This window comes from Halichoeres trimaculatus, unplaced genomic scaffold, assembly GCF_033239565.1.
Source record: "Halichoeres trimaculatus isolate MK-OKI-2021-1 unplaced genomic scaffold, fHalTri1.1 fHalTri1_scaffold_21, whole genome shotgun sequence".
Lineage (NCBI taxonomy): Eukaryota > Metazoa > Chordata > Actinopteri > Labriformes > Labridae > Halichoeres > Halichoeres trimaculatus.
Genome location: NW_027437199.1, coordinates 1177159 through 1197544, shown reverse-complemented (window position 1 = coordinate 1197544; position 20386 = coordinate 1177159). Strand labels below are relative to the sequence as shown.

General features: G+C 40.1%; 1 protein-coding gene across 25 annotated transcripts in view; it reads left to right on the top strand.

Annotated features, from left to right (window-relative positions):
* celf2 (cugbp, Elav-like family member 2) overlaps positions 1–20386 on the top strand; it is a 293462-nt gene that overhangs the window by 236323 nt on the left and 36753 nt on the right. For all 25 annotated transcript variants that reach the window (XM_074698157.1, XM_074698156.1, XM_074698155.1 and 22 more), the window contains 2 exons: positions 4901–4980; positions 18495–18656. In XM_074698157.1, the coding sequence (XP_074554258.1) occupies positions 4901–4980; positions 18495–18656 (242 nt within the window). The remainder of the gene's footprint in view (positions 1–4900; positions 4981–18494; positions 18657–20386) is intronic.

The following is a 20386-nucleotide window of genomic DNA, read 5'->3' as shown; positions in this document are numbered from 1 at the left end:
AACTGTAAAGATAAACACAGTTAGTTGTTGTAGTTAAATTTAGTTTATTGCTGTAAAAATGTAAAAGTACAGTATTTTACTGGCAGCAATTTCACCTTTAGTCCACTCTATACTCACAGTATCTATGCAGAAAAACACAAACTTATTATCTAATTGTGTTATTAACTGTAGATGCTGTTTTTAGCCAATAAAGCTAACAAACTGCTGCATATAAAGAAAGAAACAAAGTAAACGTTAAAATTTACAGATATGCTGGCTAGCTTGCGCTGAGGAGACAGAAAGCTAATCAGTGTTTGCTCCTGAATTGTGAAGTGATATTCATATAATATCACAACATTTTTCAGCTGTTAACTGTGAGATACTTTAATTAGATTTATTTGACCATTTGTCCCATAGAGAGGAAATGTGAGGAAACACGTTCGTCCTGGACTCCCTCTGGTCAGGCAGACACAGAAGTACCAAAACCAAAACAAAGGTCCGAGTAATAACCGATGCCTCGGGGTCTACTTGTTTCTTTTCAGACTCTGCTCAGGGTTAGAAATAATCTGCCATTTCTCGGGATCATAACGTCAAAAAATGATGGAATCACCCAAAGCACTCCCCGACGAGCACCAGCGGCCTCATCTATCAATCCAGTCCCGGTTATTGTACCTTTATTTGAAGCTGGTGTAGTTTCCCAGGGACCCCTTCCATCATCGACCCCGAACCCCCCCTTCCTCCCCCGTCCTCCCCCCTTTGTGGTCTCTATGTGCTGAGGAGATGGAGGGGCTTTTTGACACTACCTGTCCTCCTCTTCCTCTTCCTCCTGTCATCGTCATCGTCATGCAGGTTCGGTGTGGCTGTCGTCGGCTGTTATCCATGTTCTGATTGTTGTGTCTTTCTCTTTCTCCTCAAGGTTGTCTCTGTGTTGAACCAGTCTTTGCCTAAACGACTCAAACTCCCATGCTCCTCTGCTTCTTCAAACCTCTATCTCCTCCATCCTTGCTGTCCCAGAATCCTTCACTGCACCGATTTGTCCTCCTTTTCCCAGACATCCCACATTGGCCTCCTTCTCTCCTCTCCCTTCGCTCCTTCCGCCTCCCTCTTTTGTCCTCATGAATATTTCAGATGTGACGTCCAAATCTTAGCTTCTCCACAAACGTTACAAACCACTTAGCGGCTGGCGCCAGTCAAAGAGGGACGCCGGAGTCCAGTTTGTGTCTGGCGAGTAAATAAACAGCCCTAACCAGGTTGGAGATAGATCGGTCTTTGAGGGTTTCGACTTCACTTCAAGTCCCAGAGGTCTTCAGTCCCACCTAGCTGCAGAGCTGAACTCCTATTAAACCGCAGTATCAATCAGAAACCAGCCCCGCCGTGGCGCTATTAATAAAATATGGATCATACCACCAGTGGATGGCTGGGCCTTGGGAGCTACCCTACTTTCATTAAAGGACTGTTTGGTTCTCCGCTGACGACAGAATGCGGCCCGGGAGGTATTTTTAGTGCTGGAGCCATCTCTCCGCCGCGCAGAGTGAGACACGCACCCCTCAGCCAGAAAGCTCGGCTTCTGAAGTGTTTTTTCTTCTTCTTCATTAACAGCTCTGACATTAATGAATCAACTCAGAACAGCTTCTGTTTTTAGACGCGTTAACTGGATCAAGCTGCTGAAACGGGCTAAAGATAGACTTCATCTGTTCTGCCAATTGGAGACAAATCCTGGAGTTTCCGTCCGACGACAACCAATGACGTTGTAGCTTTTATTAATAGAGTTGGGGGGGTAACCCAAATGGAGACCCCCTCCAGAAGTGGTCCAGTTCTGGGGCAGCCTCAGCGCTGAAATGACGGGTTATGGCCCCTCTGAAAGAGATAGAAAAAATGACCCCTTTCTGACCGTCCTATCTCTGCAGAGGACGTGTCCGACCATTTACTGGGTCACTGCTGCAGGATCTCATCACCCTGGTTCCTCTTTGTGCTCCTTAGCTCTCTCACAGCGAGTTGAGTCAATGAGGCAGGATTATAAGACCGTCCACCTCCAGTAACCTCCAGTTTGAGAAGACACAAGCATGAAAAGAGAAGTTTGAGTCTTTTCAGTTGGAGCCCAGAAGCAGGTCAGAGCAGTTAAAGAGATGACATTGAGAATGAATAAATGATACCAACAGCCAATGTAGAGGGAATATTATTTGACTTTTTCAAAGGTTTTATCAAATAAAAGAGCTCATGCTTCTGTTTGCTCCGATTAGCTTAAATTCACCTTTTTCATCAGAGTGATTTTTTGAGAATTTCTTCACCAAAGAACGGCAACAGAAGCTGATTTTCTGACTTAAGGATGAGGAGTGAAAAGAGCGGACAAGTAGTGACAAACTAATGTGTTTGGGTCCAAGACTGTTTTGTTTTCAATGTGCAATGCTCTGGTTTAATGACTTTAAGGCAACCAAAGCAACAAGATACTGGTGATACTCCAATGGAAGCGTTAGTAACTTTGGTGCAATTTCTTTTTCTAATCAATAAATCAGGGGTCTGCAACCTTTTCTTCAATAAGAGCCTTTTTTTTGTTATTTTTCAGAAATGTGCAAGTGCTTAAAAGAATTGAAAAAGAAATTGTGAAGTCATAAATTTCCATAAATTTATGAAATTTCAATAAGTTACAAAATTCCAAAAATTGACAAATTTCTGCAATTTTTAAAAACTTGCGAAAGTTTCATACATTTGCAGTGAAATTATTGTTATTTCCCCCAAAACAATGCTTGCTTCCAAAAATAAAATAAATAAATAAAATTTGTAACATTTTTTAAAAATTGAATTAAATTTTTGCGAGAAAAAGAAAAGTGGAAATTTGCAGAAAAAAAAACTAAAAAATTGCAAAAATTTTCAAAAAGAATTCAAAATGTAAAAACAATGCAAAAATGTGAACTTTTTGAAAATTAAAAAAATTGCATTTTTTAAATTGAAATTTGATACATTTCAAAAATGTCTTTGATTTGAGAATAATTCTTTTATTGAAAAAAATGATGACAAATGATTTTAAAAAAATCCCCAAACTCTCAAAACTGTGGAATTTCAAACAATTTGCAAAAAAATAAAAAAAAATAAAAAAAAAAATGTTTAAAAAATTGCTTTTTTTTCAGAAATTAAAAAATGGAAAAATTTCAAAAAATAGGATTTAAACAATTTTTTTCAAAAATGAAAAAATGCTGAAATTTGAAAAAAAAAAAAAAAAGTTGTGAAATCTTCAAAAAATAATTTTGAACAATTTTAAAATGTCAAAAATGAGCAGTTTTATCAAATTGAAATGTTATAATAGTCAATAATTTCTTAAATTTTGAAAAAAAAATCCATGGGAAGATATAAATTAACCATATTTCTCAACTCGCTCCTTCCAGATTAGTCCTTTTGTAGATGTAGTTATCTTCCCAGGGCTGTAAAACTTGAGGTTAGCCACAGGCGCATGGAAAGATGGCGGGCTGTTGATGTAGGAGATGGATATAAGTCCAGTAGCTTTACAGAAGTCGTTCAATGAGCTAACAGATGAGGTTTCCAGTGAAACCAGTAAGAACACCACCAGGATGGTGCAGGCTTTGTTCTGCTTTATAATTCTACAGTATGAACAAAGAAAGACCCGAGGACGAAATCCAATAATAATATTTTTTCTTTCTATCAGATTCAGAACAAAGCAAACGATCTCAGAGTGAAAACAGACGATTCCTCCTTTAACAAACTCCACCTTGGATTCAGAGCACACAGACTTGTTTGGTCTTTCAGTGGCTGTCAGGGAAAAATGGCCCGTGCAGTCTGCCAGGCTGTATTCAGCTGAGCTATCAAACAGCATCCAATGGACTCTAAAGATTCACAGCCGTCTTTCATTCTGCACATTAAACCTACTTTGATACACACACTGAGGTTATCGCAGAGATTTCTGACACAGAAACGGTCAGAGGATGATTCTGTCAAAGCGCCGCCCTGGAAGAGAAATGCCTGTGTGTTGTCAGGGAGAAGGAAACCGTGTGGTGGATGTGAGCGGGGGAAAAAGCGACTATCCGTCACTCTCAGCCTCCTTCTATCACAGCAACAGCCGGCTTTTGATAGAGGTGGAAGAGGACAATGATCACATCTATTCCTCAGCACATCCCCCTCCTCTTCCTCTTTCTCTGTTGCTTTATCCATCCTCACATTTCTCCCCGTCTCCCCCCGTCTCTCCCCCTCCATGCCATCCAAACAGCCAGGCAGAGTCTATCTGATGACTCCTCCATCGCCAAGCCACGAGTCAGCCAGCCCAACCTGAACGTGTGTGTGTGTGTTATGTGTGTGTGTGTGTGTGAGCGTTCAGGCCTGGCTGCGCTAACATGGCTTGGTGAGTGTGTTAGCATATTATTAGTCCGGGGGGTTGTTGAAGCACTTCTCACATTATCTCCTCTAATCACTCCCTAACCAGCCAGACAAACACAACCTTGCATCACCCCAAACCAATTACAAACTTCCCTCAAGCCCCGCCCCTGGCTGAATCTGATTGGCTCGACTCAGCATCAGCGGGAGGAGGTGCAGAGGAGGTTGGCCGCGCCTCCTCTCGTGACTTGATGTGCTTTCCATTCGGTGTTTTGAGCTTTTGCAGATATTTGAATGATTCAACTCCTTTGGTGCTAATTTGGACACATGGAGCAGGGGATTCTGGGACCATAGGGGGCGGGGTTTAGGTTGTGACTGTCATGATGTTGTTTCACAGCGACTGAGAACACTGTTGTCCGCCTGTGAGCTGTTCTCTGTATCAATCTCTGTTTGGGTTTTTTTATAACAACGACGTGTCCAACCCTTTTGTCTTGTTTTTGTTCTTTCTTGTCTTCCCTCCTCCTCCTCCTCCTCCTCCTCCTCCTCTTCCTCCTCCCCTCCTTCCCCTTCCACTCTCCCTCCATCCCTCCCCTCCCTACAGGATGTGCGTTTGTCACGTTTTCCACCAGAGCTATGGCACAGAATGCAATCAAAGCCATGCACCAGTCTCAGACCATGGAGGTACTGTACTCTCAGCCTTTCTTTGTCTTTGCCGTCTCACCTGTCAACACTCACCTGTCTCTGCTAACACCTGCTGTTTTAACATGTGAGCCCCTGAGTCAGCCTCTGTGAGAGTCAACACTGTGCCTGTCCTCCTCAGGCCTGGCTGGATAACATTTCCACCTCCCTCTCTGCATGGTTTGCTCCCAAAGTGAATGATGGTGAATTAATGTGGAGTCTCTAGCGGCACTAATAGAGACAGATTTAATGATTGCTTTTGTTTGGAGCGGTGAGATCGTTTTTTAAAGCACAAACAAAATAAAAACTCTGTGTAAAGTTGACTCTTCAGGGTATCCTGGGCTAACTGTTAAACCCTCAAACCAAAGGGTCGTTGCTTGTTCAGGTTCTGGCTTGACATGTGCAGGAGATTCATCGTCTGTTGAGAAAATGGAGAAGTTAATGGGTTTGATTCTTGGATGATCTGTTAAAGTCAAATCATTTTTCTTCCAGGAGAAAAAAGATCTGTCCCCAAGAGGTTTTATCATCTTTGAATATACAAAATTATATTGCTGACTTCAAATTATGCAACTAAGTTGAAAGTTGGAGAGTCTAAGAGACAAAGATTTTACTTTTTCACCTGATAAAATTGTGCAAATGATCCCAAAACACATGCATACGCAAACTGCACTGCACAGCCGGATGTATCTGTGTGAATGAAGTTGTTTCCATGTTTTTATTTAAGGGCAGTATTTCTCTTTTTATGCAAATGAGCCTGACTGCAAAAAAACCATCATCTGCGTAGAGTTGATCTTGACCATTCTGTAGCAATTTTAAAATGAATCTTGCTCAATTTTTAAAACATTCGGGACAAATTCACCTCCAAGTGATCGAAAGCCGGGCATACACTGTGTTTATCGGCTAATTTTGATCCAATTAGCCATTCGCATGTTTACTTTTTGGATCTGGCCAAATTTTAGCTCAATTGTGTGCCGTGCTTTGTGTTGTATATGTGGGGTAACAAGAAGAGATTAACACCTCACGCCTCAGGATGGGTACCTCTCACATTTAAAACGATGTGATACTGATGCCTGGTACCTGGCAATTATTACCGGTACTCAACAGTACAAACTTTCTGTACTTTTGTGTGTGTGTTAATATGGTAAATATTAATGTGTTTGATAATGAAATCTCAAAGTTTTTTGATTAAACATATTTATTCATCAATAGATAAACTTGGGATGCAGTGCACTGAAAAAAACTGAAATCTTATCAAGTGTTTTTATCTTATTTTCAGTAGAAAATGCGTTTTAAGACTCAATATGAGCCACATTCACCTGACCAGCCCAAAAAAAATGTCTGATTTTTATTCATCTAAAGACAAAATGAGGTCTGAATTGCTGTAACAAGTAAAAAAAAAAAAATCTGCTAACTGAACAAGGGAAATATTATTTATCAAATTTTTCTATATATATTTACAATATATATATATATATATAAATATATATATATATATATATATATATATATATATATATATATATTTTAATCTTTTTTTATTTATTTATTTTTTCAAATTATTATAAATTTTTTAGCATTTTTTTTTGTTTGTTTTATTGGCAGTTTTTAACTTGTTGCAGCAATTCAGACATAATTTTGTCTTAAATAACTTGAAATAAAACATTTTTCTGGACTGATCAGTTGAATGCGACTCATAGCAAGTTTTAATGAGACAATTTTTACTCAAAAGAAGACAGAGAAGTGAAGTCAAAACAAAACAAACTGTGGACTGGAGTTCTGGGTTGAACTGTGACTGGCTGGAACGTTGGTGTAAAAAAGACAGACAGAAAAAGCTGAAGTGTCCAAAGTTATGCGGAGGTAGTTTTGGTCTAAAACATAGTTTAGCTGTCGCTGCTTACCTTTGGTTCTCGCTGAAGGATTGAGAGACTGTACTGCTCTAGTCTGCTGGGCACAAATTGCCAGGGCGTTTGTTTTTGTTGAGCCCATCTTCTGGATTCTTCATCTTCTTCTCCTCTTTTTGACGTTGCTGTTTCTGATACAAGATTCCAGCTCCCAAACACCACAGAAGAAGAAGGATACGATTCATGGGTTGCAAACTTTTGAACTTGGAGATCTGGTCGTGCAGTTTGAGATGAAGCTGAATCTTTAAAACATCTCAAAGTGTCTGCCCGACTTCGAGGAAAAATATTTGTGAATTTAATCTGTTGATATTGTTACTGTTTCTGCCACGCTTTGCTCGCCCTGTTGCTCGCACAGATGCTAACACTTAAGACTTTTTGGATGATTTCTCTGTTGAACATCACAAAGATTTGGTGATGTGTGTGTTTTAGATGTTTGAATGGCATTTCGTTGTAGTTATCGAGATTAAACTCACTTTTTTTTACCTCTGACAAACTTTTTAGCAAAGTCACCAAACTCTGACCACACCAGCCGCCGTGTGCAGGTGTCATCTCAGACCTCATCAGCTGCACGCCGACCTCAGCGGCGCCGTAATGGGGTACAGGGCTGCAGCTCCTTTGTGCTCCCTTTGGCTCTTTTTTTTTTTTTCAGGGCGCGGTTGTCAACGTTGTCAGGCCGGAGACGGGGCAGGATGACAGGGCTGTGATTGGGGGAGAATTACATGGTGTAAGAGGAGTGTGTGTGTGTGTGTGTGTGTGTGTGTCGGAGAGACAAAAAGTGTAATAACAGGCTGTGCTGAAGGAAAAAAGAGGAGTGGTGTCACCCTGTGGCCCCCTCATTAGAGCTGATCATGATAATCACGGCGGCTATTGATGTGCTGTGACCCTGACATGAGGAGAACACGTGCTCCTCCCTCCGCTGTGTGTGTGTGAGTGTGTGTGTGAGGGTTTTTTCTGTCTTGTTGTCACACTGCGAGTATCAGTGAAGTGTCTGTGTTGATTTATGCGTCCGAGCGGCGGCGGCAGCAGCAGAGGGAGTGACACTCTCCTCCGACGGCGTTAGCATTAAGCTAGAATTATCCTCGCTCTGAGCAGTCGTCGGCCACAATGGGCCCGGTAAACACCGCCAGGGTCCTGTGCTTTTATCAGGCGCACGCAAATAAAAAATGCCTTAAACCATAACACAACGATATTGCAGTGGACAATGGCAAAATACCTTCATTTCCATTTGAAAACAAGCTGTCTAGCCCCAGGCGGAGCTAAATTGCCGCAACCGTTTGTTAATGTTCCTCAGTTTTGCAATTTAAAAGTAATTACTTTGGGTCCGTATGAGGGAATGAGGTCTGGTAAATAGAGTTCGGTTATTGTCTTGGCTCTGCTGCGCCCCACTGTCTTAGATAGAGCAAGATTGTGTGTTTTCCTGTGTGTTTGTGTGTGTTTTCGTCAGCACGTCACTTAGGAAGAAGAAGAAAAAAAAGGTGGCGGCAGCTCGGTCCGTCCGTTGGTTGATGGCCCTGTCACTGTCATATCCATTCTCATTACGCTGTGACATTCAGGTGCACACACACACACACACACACCAAACAGGGACACACACGCCAGCTGAATGTCAGGTGGTAATGAAAGTGGATATGAGCGCGACAGGTAATTCACTGTCGAACCTCTAAAGACACGGCCGCAGGAGGAGAAGGAGGAGACGGAGGGAGCGCGGCGTCCTCGTGTTGATTTGTGCGTTACGTTCTTCACCTCCTTTACAAACACTCATTTAGCGCTCTGCTTCACCGCCGCTGATTTCTCTTCCTCACCCCGTGACACACCAGAGGCCCCTGCGCATTATGCTGCCCCCGCTTGTGCACGACGTAAATGCACAAGTGTTCGAGCGCATGCAGATGAGAGCTTAAGTAGAGCATGAGGAGCACAGAGCCGTGTGTGTGTGTGTGAATGAGCACGTCCCTCGACTGTAAAACAAAAATAAAGGAGGCGAGGAGAGGAAGAAGGAGAGGAGATATCAGGGTTGTTTTTTCTGAGGGTCACTTAAGGCTGGAGGATCCAACACAAACGGTCTCAGTCAGACCCTGAGAGACCACGTATTAGGTCTGATGTGGCTCAGAAAAACACTCAGGCGCTACAGAATCTAAAGAAAATAGGCCGGAGGATGTAAAAATCAAAGTGTTATAATATATCTTTACTGTCAGCAGGTTTACTAATACAGACCAACTACTGCAGTACCACTTTAGGCCATGAGGGGGCAGTGTTTCAGCTCAAGCCAGACTAGAAAATATGAGAAAGATAAAAAATGATCTTCATATACACGCCTCTACCTGCTTCGACAGAGAGGAGCAGAAATTCATCGCAACTCTTTTCCTAAAGAAGCAACGAGCAACTCAGCGACTTTTCCTGACGTTATTGAGGATTTTTGGCGATTCTTACGTGAAACCGTATCTTTTCTCCAACACTGACTGTGTAAATAAACAAATAAATAAACGTAGTCTTCACAGCGTTACCCATCTTTACTGATATTAAGTTTTTGCAGCACCATTGAGAGCTGTATCAACTCAAGATCGGCCATGTTGGAGGCACTCTCCCAACAGTGTGAAATAAATATCCCCTAAATCTCTGAATAACTATCCAAAAAACTAGCACACGTCATTGGAGCTTACAAACAGAGCGGCATAACTTCAAAAACTTTGCTGTTTTCTTACGTAAATATATTTATTGGTGTCGTTAAGTCGAAATGACGTAAGTCGAGGACCTCCTGTATATGGGATTATTGTTGTACAAAATAGTTAATTATCACCACGTTTTGGGCCACACTCATAGGTCGGACCAAGAGCAACATCTCAAATACATTTGACGACTAAAATAAAGGCAAATCAGGGCGAGAAGTTCAAACAGTCGTCCCAAGAACAGAGAAGTTCGTGGCTAGCTAAGTTTCACCAGGACCTCCAAGGTTATAGACTGTACAAGACACAGCAGGCAGGTCATGGTCTCTGTCCAAAGTGTCTTGAAGGTCCCATATTATGCAAAATTCACTTTATTAAGTCTTTTAGTGAAATGTGTTGGTCTTTGTCTTTCCTCCCAGCCCATAAAATGTGATATTTAATGACCAAACCTGTTCTTAGTAGAGCTTGTTGATGTAAAATCCTGACCTAAAACGAGCAGTTTGGATTTTGGGGATTTGCCCCCCCTGTCTCTGTGTTAGCTTCAGGATGCTAACTTTAGCTGCGGTTAGCCTGTTGTTTTAGCCTGTAATGTTACGGTAAACGAGCTTCTCTGTTTTCTAAACATTGTGCACTCGGAGCTCGTGGCGCCGCTCTCAGTGACGTGGAAGAGCGGGGCGGTATCAGCGGTGGCTCATTTACATATGAAGGCCACGCCCACTAAATCAGAGCGTTCTGAACAGAGGGGCTATGAGAGCCTGGAAACAATGCTGCTGTGCTTGATTTATTGGCTTTTTGGACCAAAACATGTTACTACCATTTCATGAAGACATCAATGATCCAGATTAAACTGCAGGAAAGGAGCAGGATATGGGAGCTTTAAGTATAAAGTTATTAGGTTTTTTGATTGTGTGTGTATGTGGTTTCTCATGTTTTTGCTTCCACCCTCAAGTGGACACTCGAGGAACTGCACTTCTCAGCCCATAGACTTCATGTCTGGCAGACGACAGCTGCTTCTTTGTTCATTTGTAGCTCCAAACATATTTTTACTCATCTATACACCTTAATTCACATGGAGAATTATGCAAATTGTTGTGCTAATATTATCTTTACACTGACACACACATTTCTGCCGTGCGTGAGAAATTGTTGTTCCTGCGATCTTTAAACACTGTGTACGCGGTTATGACGAAGTATAAAGCTGAAGAGTCTCTGAGCGAACGTTAGCGTTTTATTTCTAAAGATCTGATGATCCCCCGAGAGGACGCTGCTTCTCCTGCCGCCTCATAAAGATCCTCATAACGTCTTTTTTAAGCTCCTGCATTAATGACACTCTCTACCATTATGTGTTTTGTGTACAGTAATATCATTATCACCGAACATTAAGCACTTTCTCTCACAGCTGTATGGGCAGGAGAGTGTGTGCTTTAAAAACTCGGCTGGTTAAGGTCGCTAATGAATTTCTGTGAGGCATTATGAATGTGTGTGAGTGTGTGTTTATTTTACAGGACAATGAAACAGTCTGTTTTCAGTCAGCTGTAAATATGAGAGCAAAGCGGAGCAATTTATTGAAGCAGAACATTTAAGAAGAAAAGAAGACGACTCGGTACAATTTGCATCAAATTATTAAAATAAGACACGACAAAGAAAAGCATCAACAGGAGCTTTTGTTAAAGCAGCAACAAACTGATGCGTTAAAGTAAACCTGTGAAAATAAACCGTCATTTTCACGTAATGTTCTTTGGTTCAGGTAACAGACCCTCCTGCTCTCCCATTGGCTGCCACAGATCACATGACCTGATATGTAGAGCGTTGCAGAGGTCGATAAAGGAGCAGGAGGAGGTTGAGAGCAGTAACCTCTCCTGAAAGAGTCGAGGGGTTGATCCTGGAGGTAAACGGAGCGCGGCTCATGAGCTCGCTCAGCGCGTGCGAGCGTCTGATGGGACGCCGCGTGTAATGCTCTCTTCACGCCTGTCTGCCAGAGTTGGCTTCAGGGAGGCAGAGCGCGTTTATTAGTCGAGTGAACTCCTGCATAAGTCCATCCCAACTTCCTCACAGAGGAAAGTTTGACTTCCTCCTGTGTGTGAGTGTGTGTGTGTGTGTGTGAGTGAGTGTGTGAGACGAGGTCAAAGCAGGTGTGAGGTGCAGTTTCACTACACGATGGCGAGCCAGCCGTACGCTGTAATTACATCATTTTAAAAAGCAGAGAGTAATTATGACAGGTGCTTATTTCTGTGTGCGCGGTGTTGCTCTGCTGTGGGCCTGCACACACACACCTGTCCATCACAGGTGTGACATGATGACAGGAAATCAAACATTCAGAAACACGTGAGACGGATGGGTTTCTAGCCTCAAGAAAAAAAAAAAGAATATTTCTCTTTTTTATAGGACCAAAACTAAAATGGTCAAACTATTCTTGCAGTTAGATCTTTTTATACATTTATTTATCTATTTTTTATTTCAAGAATTTTTCATTCTTTTTAATTGAACCTTTAAAGACGGGGTGTTACGCATTTTGGGGGGCTTAATTTTGTCCCACTTGTGCCCCCATAGTAGCTCTAAAAAACAACCACAGTTGACCAAAGTGCAGTACAAGCTCAAAAACACTGTCTGTAAAAACATAATGATTAAAAAAAATATTTACAAAATATAATTAAAAAAAAAAAAAAAATGTAAAAAAAAAAAAAACAACACAATTTTATATATATATATATATATATATATATATATATATATATATATATATATATATATATATATTTTTTTTTTTTTTTTTTTTTTTTTTTTTTTAATGTGACTAAAGCTAAATTGGCCAAACTTCTCCTGCATTTAGATTTTATTTTAATTATTTCTTTTTTTTTTTTAATTGAACCTTTAGGCATTTTTGGGGCTCTATTGTGTCTAAGTGTGTCCCCATAGTAGCTCTAAAAAACAACTACAGTTGACCAAAATGCGGTACAAGATTAAAATCACAAACAGTAAAACCACAATAATAAAATATGAAAATTTATCAAAAATAATTTTAAAAAGCAGATTTGTGAAAAGATAAAAATAAAATAAAATATTAATATAAATAAATTGATTAATTTATAATAAAAATAATAATAATAATAATAATAATTATTATTATTATTATTATTATTATTATAATAATTATTATTATTATTATTATTATTATTGTTGTTGTTGTCGTTGTTGTTGTTATTTTTATCATTATAACAACAACAATAAAAAGATAAATAAATTAATAAGTTAAAGCCGCAAAAATTAACATATATGTATATAATTATATATATATATATATATATATATATATATATATATATATATATATATATATATAAACATATGTGTATCTCCTGTCCGTCTGATTAGCTCTTTAGGATCTATAGGTAGACCTTGGTGTTTGAGGCCCCACCCCTCCAGTATGTCATGAACTAGTTAGGAGATTTCATTATATTTCATTAATAATTATTGTATTATTATTTAGCAAGTCTTGTGACAAAATTTACACATGCTCAGTTTGAACATCCAGGATGTTTCTTTAAACTATGTTTAAAGAAACATGGGACAGCAGAATACCCCCTCTTTAAGTTTTGTTTCACAGACTTTGGACATGTAAAGCTTTTCATTTCAACACAAGAAGACTTGTGTGACTCCAGCATTTTTATTTTCATCAGGGTTAAAGGTTTTCTAAGGTGAACAAACCGTCTCCCATACCTCAGCGCCTCCAGTGATCCAGGCTTTAAGGTACACGCTGTAAAGACGTGAATCCAATGCAGAGTTTTGAATAGAGGATTTGTCAAAGGTTGTGAAGTGGAGACAGAAATAACAGGGAGGAAAGTGTTTTCCCTGTAGATCCGTCTCCAGGTGAGAGCAGCTCCTCAGAGACTCCCGGCGCTTTATTTTCTAAAGATGTGAGCGCGCCGCAGCACGGGAGGCGGTCTGCAGCTGAAATAAAATCAGGAATAAATCGATGCTGCACCACCAGCGTGGAGCTAATGGAGACTTATTTTCAACAAATATGAAACCTGAGACTATTTAAGACCAGAAAAGCCCAACTTCCTGTTTACAACCTTTATTTTTTCACACAGTGGCGTGTGTTTGAGCGTTGGAACAGCCTCATCGAGGCCCATCCAGCGCTGGAGTCATCGCCCTCCTCCTGCTGTTTGTGTTCAAAAGTGGCCAATTCAGAACAAATCAGATGTTTTGCAGATTTAGTTTAACACAACATGAAGTGTAATTGCACCCAGCAGCAGACGACTATCAGCAACAAATACCTCTAAACATTAACAGGGAGCGTCAAATGGTCTCAAATGGATTTTAAAAAGCATCAGGAGTCAGCGCCAGCCGGGGTTCAGCGTGGTCAGAGCGCTGATAGAAAGTTATCTGCTCAAACATCTCTTTGGTTAATTGGCGAAGTTTTAATACATGAAGGATTTCTCTAAAACGAGGTCCTCTCCCTTTTCAAGTTTTAATTGAAAGAATTCAGCGGTGAGTCATTAGCAGCACCTGTGGTTCCTTTTTAACACGAGTTTTCACAACAAACACTCACAGAGCAGCAACTTTTTAAGGAGAGCAACTTTGGGATTTGTTGGCAACAAAACAGAAACTGTTTCACAAAAGAAGGACGCCGTCAAATCCTCCGCCATGAAGGCCCCTGGTCCTCGCCGTCCTCTCCCAGGGGCCACACTCTCATTCTGGGCTGTTTCCCCTGCGCTGGCTGGGTGTCAGCCGGAGTAATGAGATATTTAGCTGAGCGGCGAGCGCGCTACAGGTCCCACCCTGACCTCCTGCTTCACCTACCTGTGGTCAGAGCAAAGAGGGGGGGTAAATATGGCTGCTGCTCTCTCGAACACAGGTAGTGTGTGTGGCATTAGCGTCAGATTTGACCTGATTAGCTGCATTAAATTTGTTCTCTAACCTAATTATGATCGACCCTGATGTCAGAGCTGCTGAGCCTCAGGCGGTGCCGCTCGGTGTGTGTACACACTCGCTGCAATGTCAGCGACAAACTGTGGAATACAAAACCTGCACGGGAATTATCTGACAAGTGGGGCATATTTAGGGTCAAAACAGGGCCTGAAAAAACAGAAAGGGTGAGGATGTACGGACAGATACAGAGAAGAGAAAGATGGCTGTATAAATATATTATTTTTTTTTATTTTATTTATTTTTTTATTTTTTTCAACTATCATTATTATTTTTATTTTATTTTATTTTATTTTTATTTTTTCAACTATAATTATCATTTTTTTACTATTTTAATTTTAATTTTTATTCATTATTATTATTATTATTATTATTATTATTATTATTATTTATTATTATTATTATTATTTTTGTTTCTTTTATTATTGTTATAATTATTATTATTATTATTATTATTTTTTTTTTTTTTTTTTTTTTTTTTTTTTTTTTCAGTGACTTGATCCTCGTGTAGCTCCATTTTATTGATTAAATTCACACTATTTTGTCTGTATCCAGAAGCTCAGAACACCAGGAAGTGATTTCTCATGGTTTGTCCAATGACCCTGCCTGAAATCCTGAAATCTGCCACCCTAAAATCCTGATCTATTCCTTGCTTTTTGGTTATTTTAGTGGGAAAATTTCCATTGAAATAACCTCTCTGTGTTTCAATAATAATAATAATAATAATAATAATAATAATAATAATAATAATAATAATAATAATAATAATAAATAATAAACAATAATAAATTTTATTTATTTTAGTCCAGTGGTGCCTTGACTTACAGGTTGACGGAGCTCTTAACTCAAATTACTTAAAGGTCAATTTACTTTTCCCCAATGAAATGAATTGAAAATCCATTAATCAGTCCCAGACCTCCAGAAAAACACAATATTTGTTGTTACATTTCAAAATAAGAAAAATGTTGTTATAAATAACAAATACTGTGTGGAAAAAATAGACTATACTGCAGTTAACTGGTTGTATTAGGTGTGATGTTCAGCATTCAGGTGTTTTTGAGTAAAACCTGTTTAAGGAGCTCGGTGTGTGCCAATAAAGTTATTAGGTACAGACCAAAACCACTGTTAAACCAGGCTGTAAAAATAATTATTCCTCTTTTCTTTTCTTTTTTTTCTTTTTTTTTGAATGGGTGTGTATGTGGTTTCTTGTATATCTGCTTCCACCCTCAAGTGGACACTCGGGGAACTGCACTTTTTAGCATATAGACTTCCTTTTTGACAGATGACAGTCACTGCTTTGTTCATTTGTTGCTACAAACATATTTACACTGATTTTTACACCTTAATAAAATAAACTTCATTTTGCATCAAGCCTAGACGCCCCCTGCTGGCCAGTAGGAGCACTGCAGGTTTAAGGCACTCAGAAATAAAAATATGCCTTTCTTTTCTGTTTCATGCTTTGGATGTAAACTCTTCTCTTGTTCTGCATCACTCTGAACATCTTTAAGGCGGATAAAACAACCTGAGGACGACAGGATCTTATTGGTCGACTGCTCTCAGTGATTTATTCATCGATTCATCAAACAGTCGAAGCAAAGACATAAAAAATGATGCACACTTGCAGCTTTTTTTTTAGATATATGAAATAAAAAGCATCAGACAGGAAGAAGAAAGAGATTTGCCCCATGCTGTGGAGTTTGCTAATTATACTAAACCTCCTCTAAAGATCTGAGCTGTCGTGTGAAGTTGACATGAAACGATGAAACGAGGAGATGTTTAAAGGAATGAGTCGATGGGAAACTTGACGAAACTGATCACCAGCTCTTCCTCCTTTCTTTACTTCCTGTCCCCGGTTACACACACACCTTCACACACCTTTAAACACACCTGACACATATCTCAGCTCTCGGTGAGTAGCCGAATCCCGGCTCTCCCCCTGCAGAGCGCGGATCGAGCCTCAAACTAAAAAATGTTTCAATCAAAAGCTTTTTATTCTCCGGTGGCAGATCGTCTTTGTTTCCAACGGATTCGCCCCCAGTCAGGCTTTGATTCCAGCGTGCTGATAGATTACGACTCCTTTCAGCTTCGCTGTGTTTTAGCCGTCACTGCAACTTTTATCAGGAGTGTTGTAGTTTGTTTTTCCATCCTCCATGTGTGTGTATGAGTGTGTGTGTGACATCTAATTCATCACACACACACGTTTCTCCTCAGAGGATTCAACGATAACAAACATTTCTTCTGTTTGTCCAGAATCTCTAAATCTTCCTCTCTGCCCCCAAAACCCCTCTGTTTCTGGTCATCCTGATCAATCCACACACACATAAACACTCACACACACACACACACACTCACACACACTCACACACACATCAAGTCTCTCCTCACAGCTGATGAAATAGTTGGAGAAGTCGGGAAATCTGTTTCTGGTGAAAGCGCTCTGGACTCAGAGATAACCGAGCCCTTGTGGGGGGAAGAAGAAAGCCCAGCAGCTTTAGAGTCGAGCTTCCTGTGTGACTCCGTGTGTGTGTGTGTGTGTGAGTGTGTGTGTCATTAAGAGTGTGCTGGTGTGTGTGTGAGGTTTTATAAGGCTGATTTAATTGCAGATAACTTCTTTCTTCCTCTCGTTGCTGATGTAAAGTTTGTTAAAAATGAAGAGTGTGTGTTGTTTGTTGGGCTCTGGTGGGAATTATAAGTGTGTGTGTGTGTGTGTGTGTGTGTGTGTGTGTGTGTGTGTGTGTGTGTGTGTGTGTGTGTGTGAGTGTGTGTGTGTGAGTGTGTGTGTGTGTGTCATAAAAACCTTAATCTTCTCTCCTTTATGATGAGTTGTTTTGTATCTAAATCATTTTTATGTTGATGTTTTTTCTTGTGTAAAAACAGAAATCTGACTCCTTCTTCTTCTTCTCGTTTCCTCACTTTCATCCTTCCCTCCTTTCCTTTGCCTCCTTCTTTCCTTCCCTAACTCTCTCCTCCTCTTCCTTTTTTATCTCTTATTGTCTTTGCTATTCAATATTTTCCTCTTTTCCTTTCCTCCTTCCTCATTTTTCCTTCTATCCTTTCATCCTTTTTGGTCTCTTGTTTCCTTTTTTTTCTCCTCTTTTCTTCCCTTGCATCCTTTCTTTTCCCCTACTTCCTCTTCCCCCTTGTCTCCTCATTCCTTTTTCTTTACTTCCCTTTCCCTCTCCTCACTCTCCATCCTCCCCTCCTCTCATTTGTCTCCTCATTTCCTTTCCTAACTCTCTCCTCCTCCTCTTCTTTTATCTCTTGTTGCCTTCATTCCTTTCATCCTTTTTGCCCTCTTGCTTCCTTTCATTTTGTTTCATCCCTCCTCTTTTCTTCTCCTCCATCCTGCTTCCTCTTCCCTTCTTTCCTTATTCCCTTTTCCTTACTTTTCTTTTCCATTTCTCACTCCATCTTCTCCTCCTCACATTTTCTCCTCATTTCCTTCCCTAACTTTCTCCTCGTCCTCTTCATCCTTTTTGGTCTCTTGTTTCCTTTTTATTTTTTTTTCTCCTCTTTTCTTCCCTGCATCCTTTTTCCCTACTTCCTCTTCCCGTTATCCCCTTGTTCCCTTTTCTTTACTTCCCTTTTCCTCTCCTCACTCTCCTTCCTCCCCTCCTCTCATTTGTCTCCTCATTTCCTTCCCTTACTCTCTTTTCCTCCTCTTCATCCTTTTTGGCCTCTTGCTTCCTTTTCTTTTGTTTTGTCCCTCCTCTTTTCTTCTTCTCCATCCTGCTTCCTATCCCCTCATTCCTTTTTCTTTACTTCTCGTTTCCTCTCCTCTTCTCAACTCCTTCATCCTTTCCTCCTCCTCTCTCTCTCCTTGTTTGTTCCTCCCTCCTCCTCTTCTCTTTGAAACTCTCCTTTTCTCTTTCCTCTCTTTTGTCTCTTTTCCTCTGATGTCTCCTTTTTTGCATCACTTTGTAATTTGTTCGTCTTTTTTTTTGTTCTTCCATTTCCTCCTTTCATGTCTGATCCTCCTCCTCTTCCTCCTCCTCCTCCTCCTCCTCCTCCTCCTCCTCTCCCACAGGGCTGCTCGTCCCCCATCGTGGTGAAGTTCGCCGACACGCAGAAGGACAAGGAGCAGCGGCGTCTGCAGCAGCAGCTGGCGCAGCAGATGCAGCAGCTGAACAGCGCCACCACCTGGGGGAGCCTGACGGGCCTGGGGGGCCTCACCCCGCAGTACCTGGCTGTAAGGAGAGCCGCCGAGTCACCCACCTCCACCATCACCTCCTCCTCCTTTAACCCTGTGGCCATCGGCACCATAATCAGTGCCCCAAATGTAAAAAACAGCCTCCCCAGATCCAGTCCAAATCCACTTCTCCTCTTCCTCCTCCTGCTCCTCTTCCTCCTCTCCAGTCCTGACACGGTTCCTCTGCTCCCTCCTCCTCTGGGACGGGAGCGCAGCAGGAAATGAGGTCTCTGAACGAGGTCTGAGTCGGCCAACGCCGGGGCTGGGTGTTGAATATTAAGAGCAGGAGCTGAGGCGGCCTCCTTTCCTGTTTGCTCTTATTTAAAAATAATAATCTGTGCAAATGACTTCCACTAAATCTCTGCTGAAAGACGCATTAAGGAAAACATTTCTTATCATCGGCACAAAGTGAATCTGCTGTTGTTTTCCTCAACCCACCCCGTCGCCCTGAAATTACCTGGACCGTTTGTAACAACAAATTGAAAGTAATTTGTGCCCGGTTGGTTTTTATTTTTCATCCTCAGAGTGAAAAATGTTTTTAATGAATATAACCCTTAAAGCTGGAGGAAAACGCACGCTTCACACATTCTCTGGCTGCTTTTACAGAAGGTCCTCCGCAAAAATCTGCTCCTCTTACCTTAGGGAAGAATTATACTCTGGTTAAGTTTAGGAAAACTGAAAACTTGTGTTTTTTCCAGCCACATGGGTTTAAGGACGCCATGCAACTGAAGACAGTTGAGACGACTCGTATTTAATCATAACAAAACTTTTACACAAATGTTATCACTTGTAAGATTTGGTGTCACAGACTGCGAGGGCAAAAAAGACAGAAAATACAACAAGTAATGAAGTTACAATAAGCACACAGAGATCTTAAATTGACCCCTAACCCCTCGACAGGACCAACAAGAAGGATTCAGACACACAACTCTCAAAGTAAACATAAACTTTTTAACTTTATCAACAAAATTTCAACACAAAGTTGTAGCATCAAGCTGGAAAACTAAGCAAAGGATCAACAGAATTTTAATCTAAAGGAGTAAAAACTTAATTTCAGGTGAGGTCTCTACAGGCCGAGAAGAACAGAAGGTTTCATGGACTTTGATACGTGAGGTAACTGGGCTAACACTCACTAGAATCAGGAAGTGAAGTGACCTAAAAACAAAACTACAAAATAAAAGCAGACAAAAACGAAAAATGAGCCTGAAGTAAGAAAAGTAAAACTTAACCCAACTGACGAGACGTGACACCACTTTGGATTCTTATCAAAGTCTCCTTCATGGAAAGTCTCCACTTACAATCGTTTTTTTTTTTGTTTGTTTTAGTTATTATTATTTTTCTTTATGGTATTTATTTATTTATTTATTTATTTATTTATTTATTTATTTATTTATGTATTTATGTATTTATCTATTTTTTAACTTATTAGTTTAATTTTATTTCTATATTTTTTTTATTTATTAATTTGTTTGATTTTATTTCCACATTTTTTTATTTATCCATTTGTTTATTTACTTTATTTCTACATGATATTTATTTCTACAATTTCATTTTCATTTATTATTTATTTGTTTATGTAGTTATTTATTTATTGATTGATTGTTTTTTATTTATTTATTTATTTATTTATTTATTTATTTATATTAATCTATCTCTTTTTTTATTCTTTTATTTCATCGGTAAAACAGCAAAATCTAGTTGCTGGCTGTACATCACAAAAATGAGTGGAA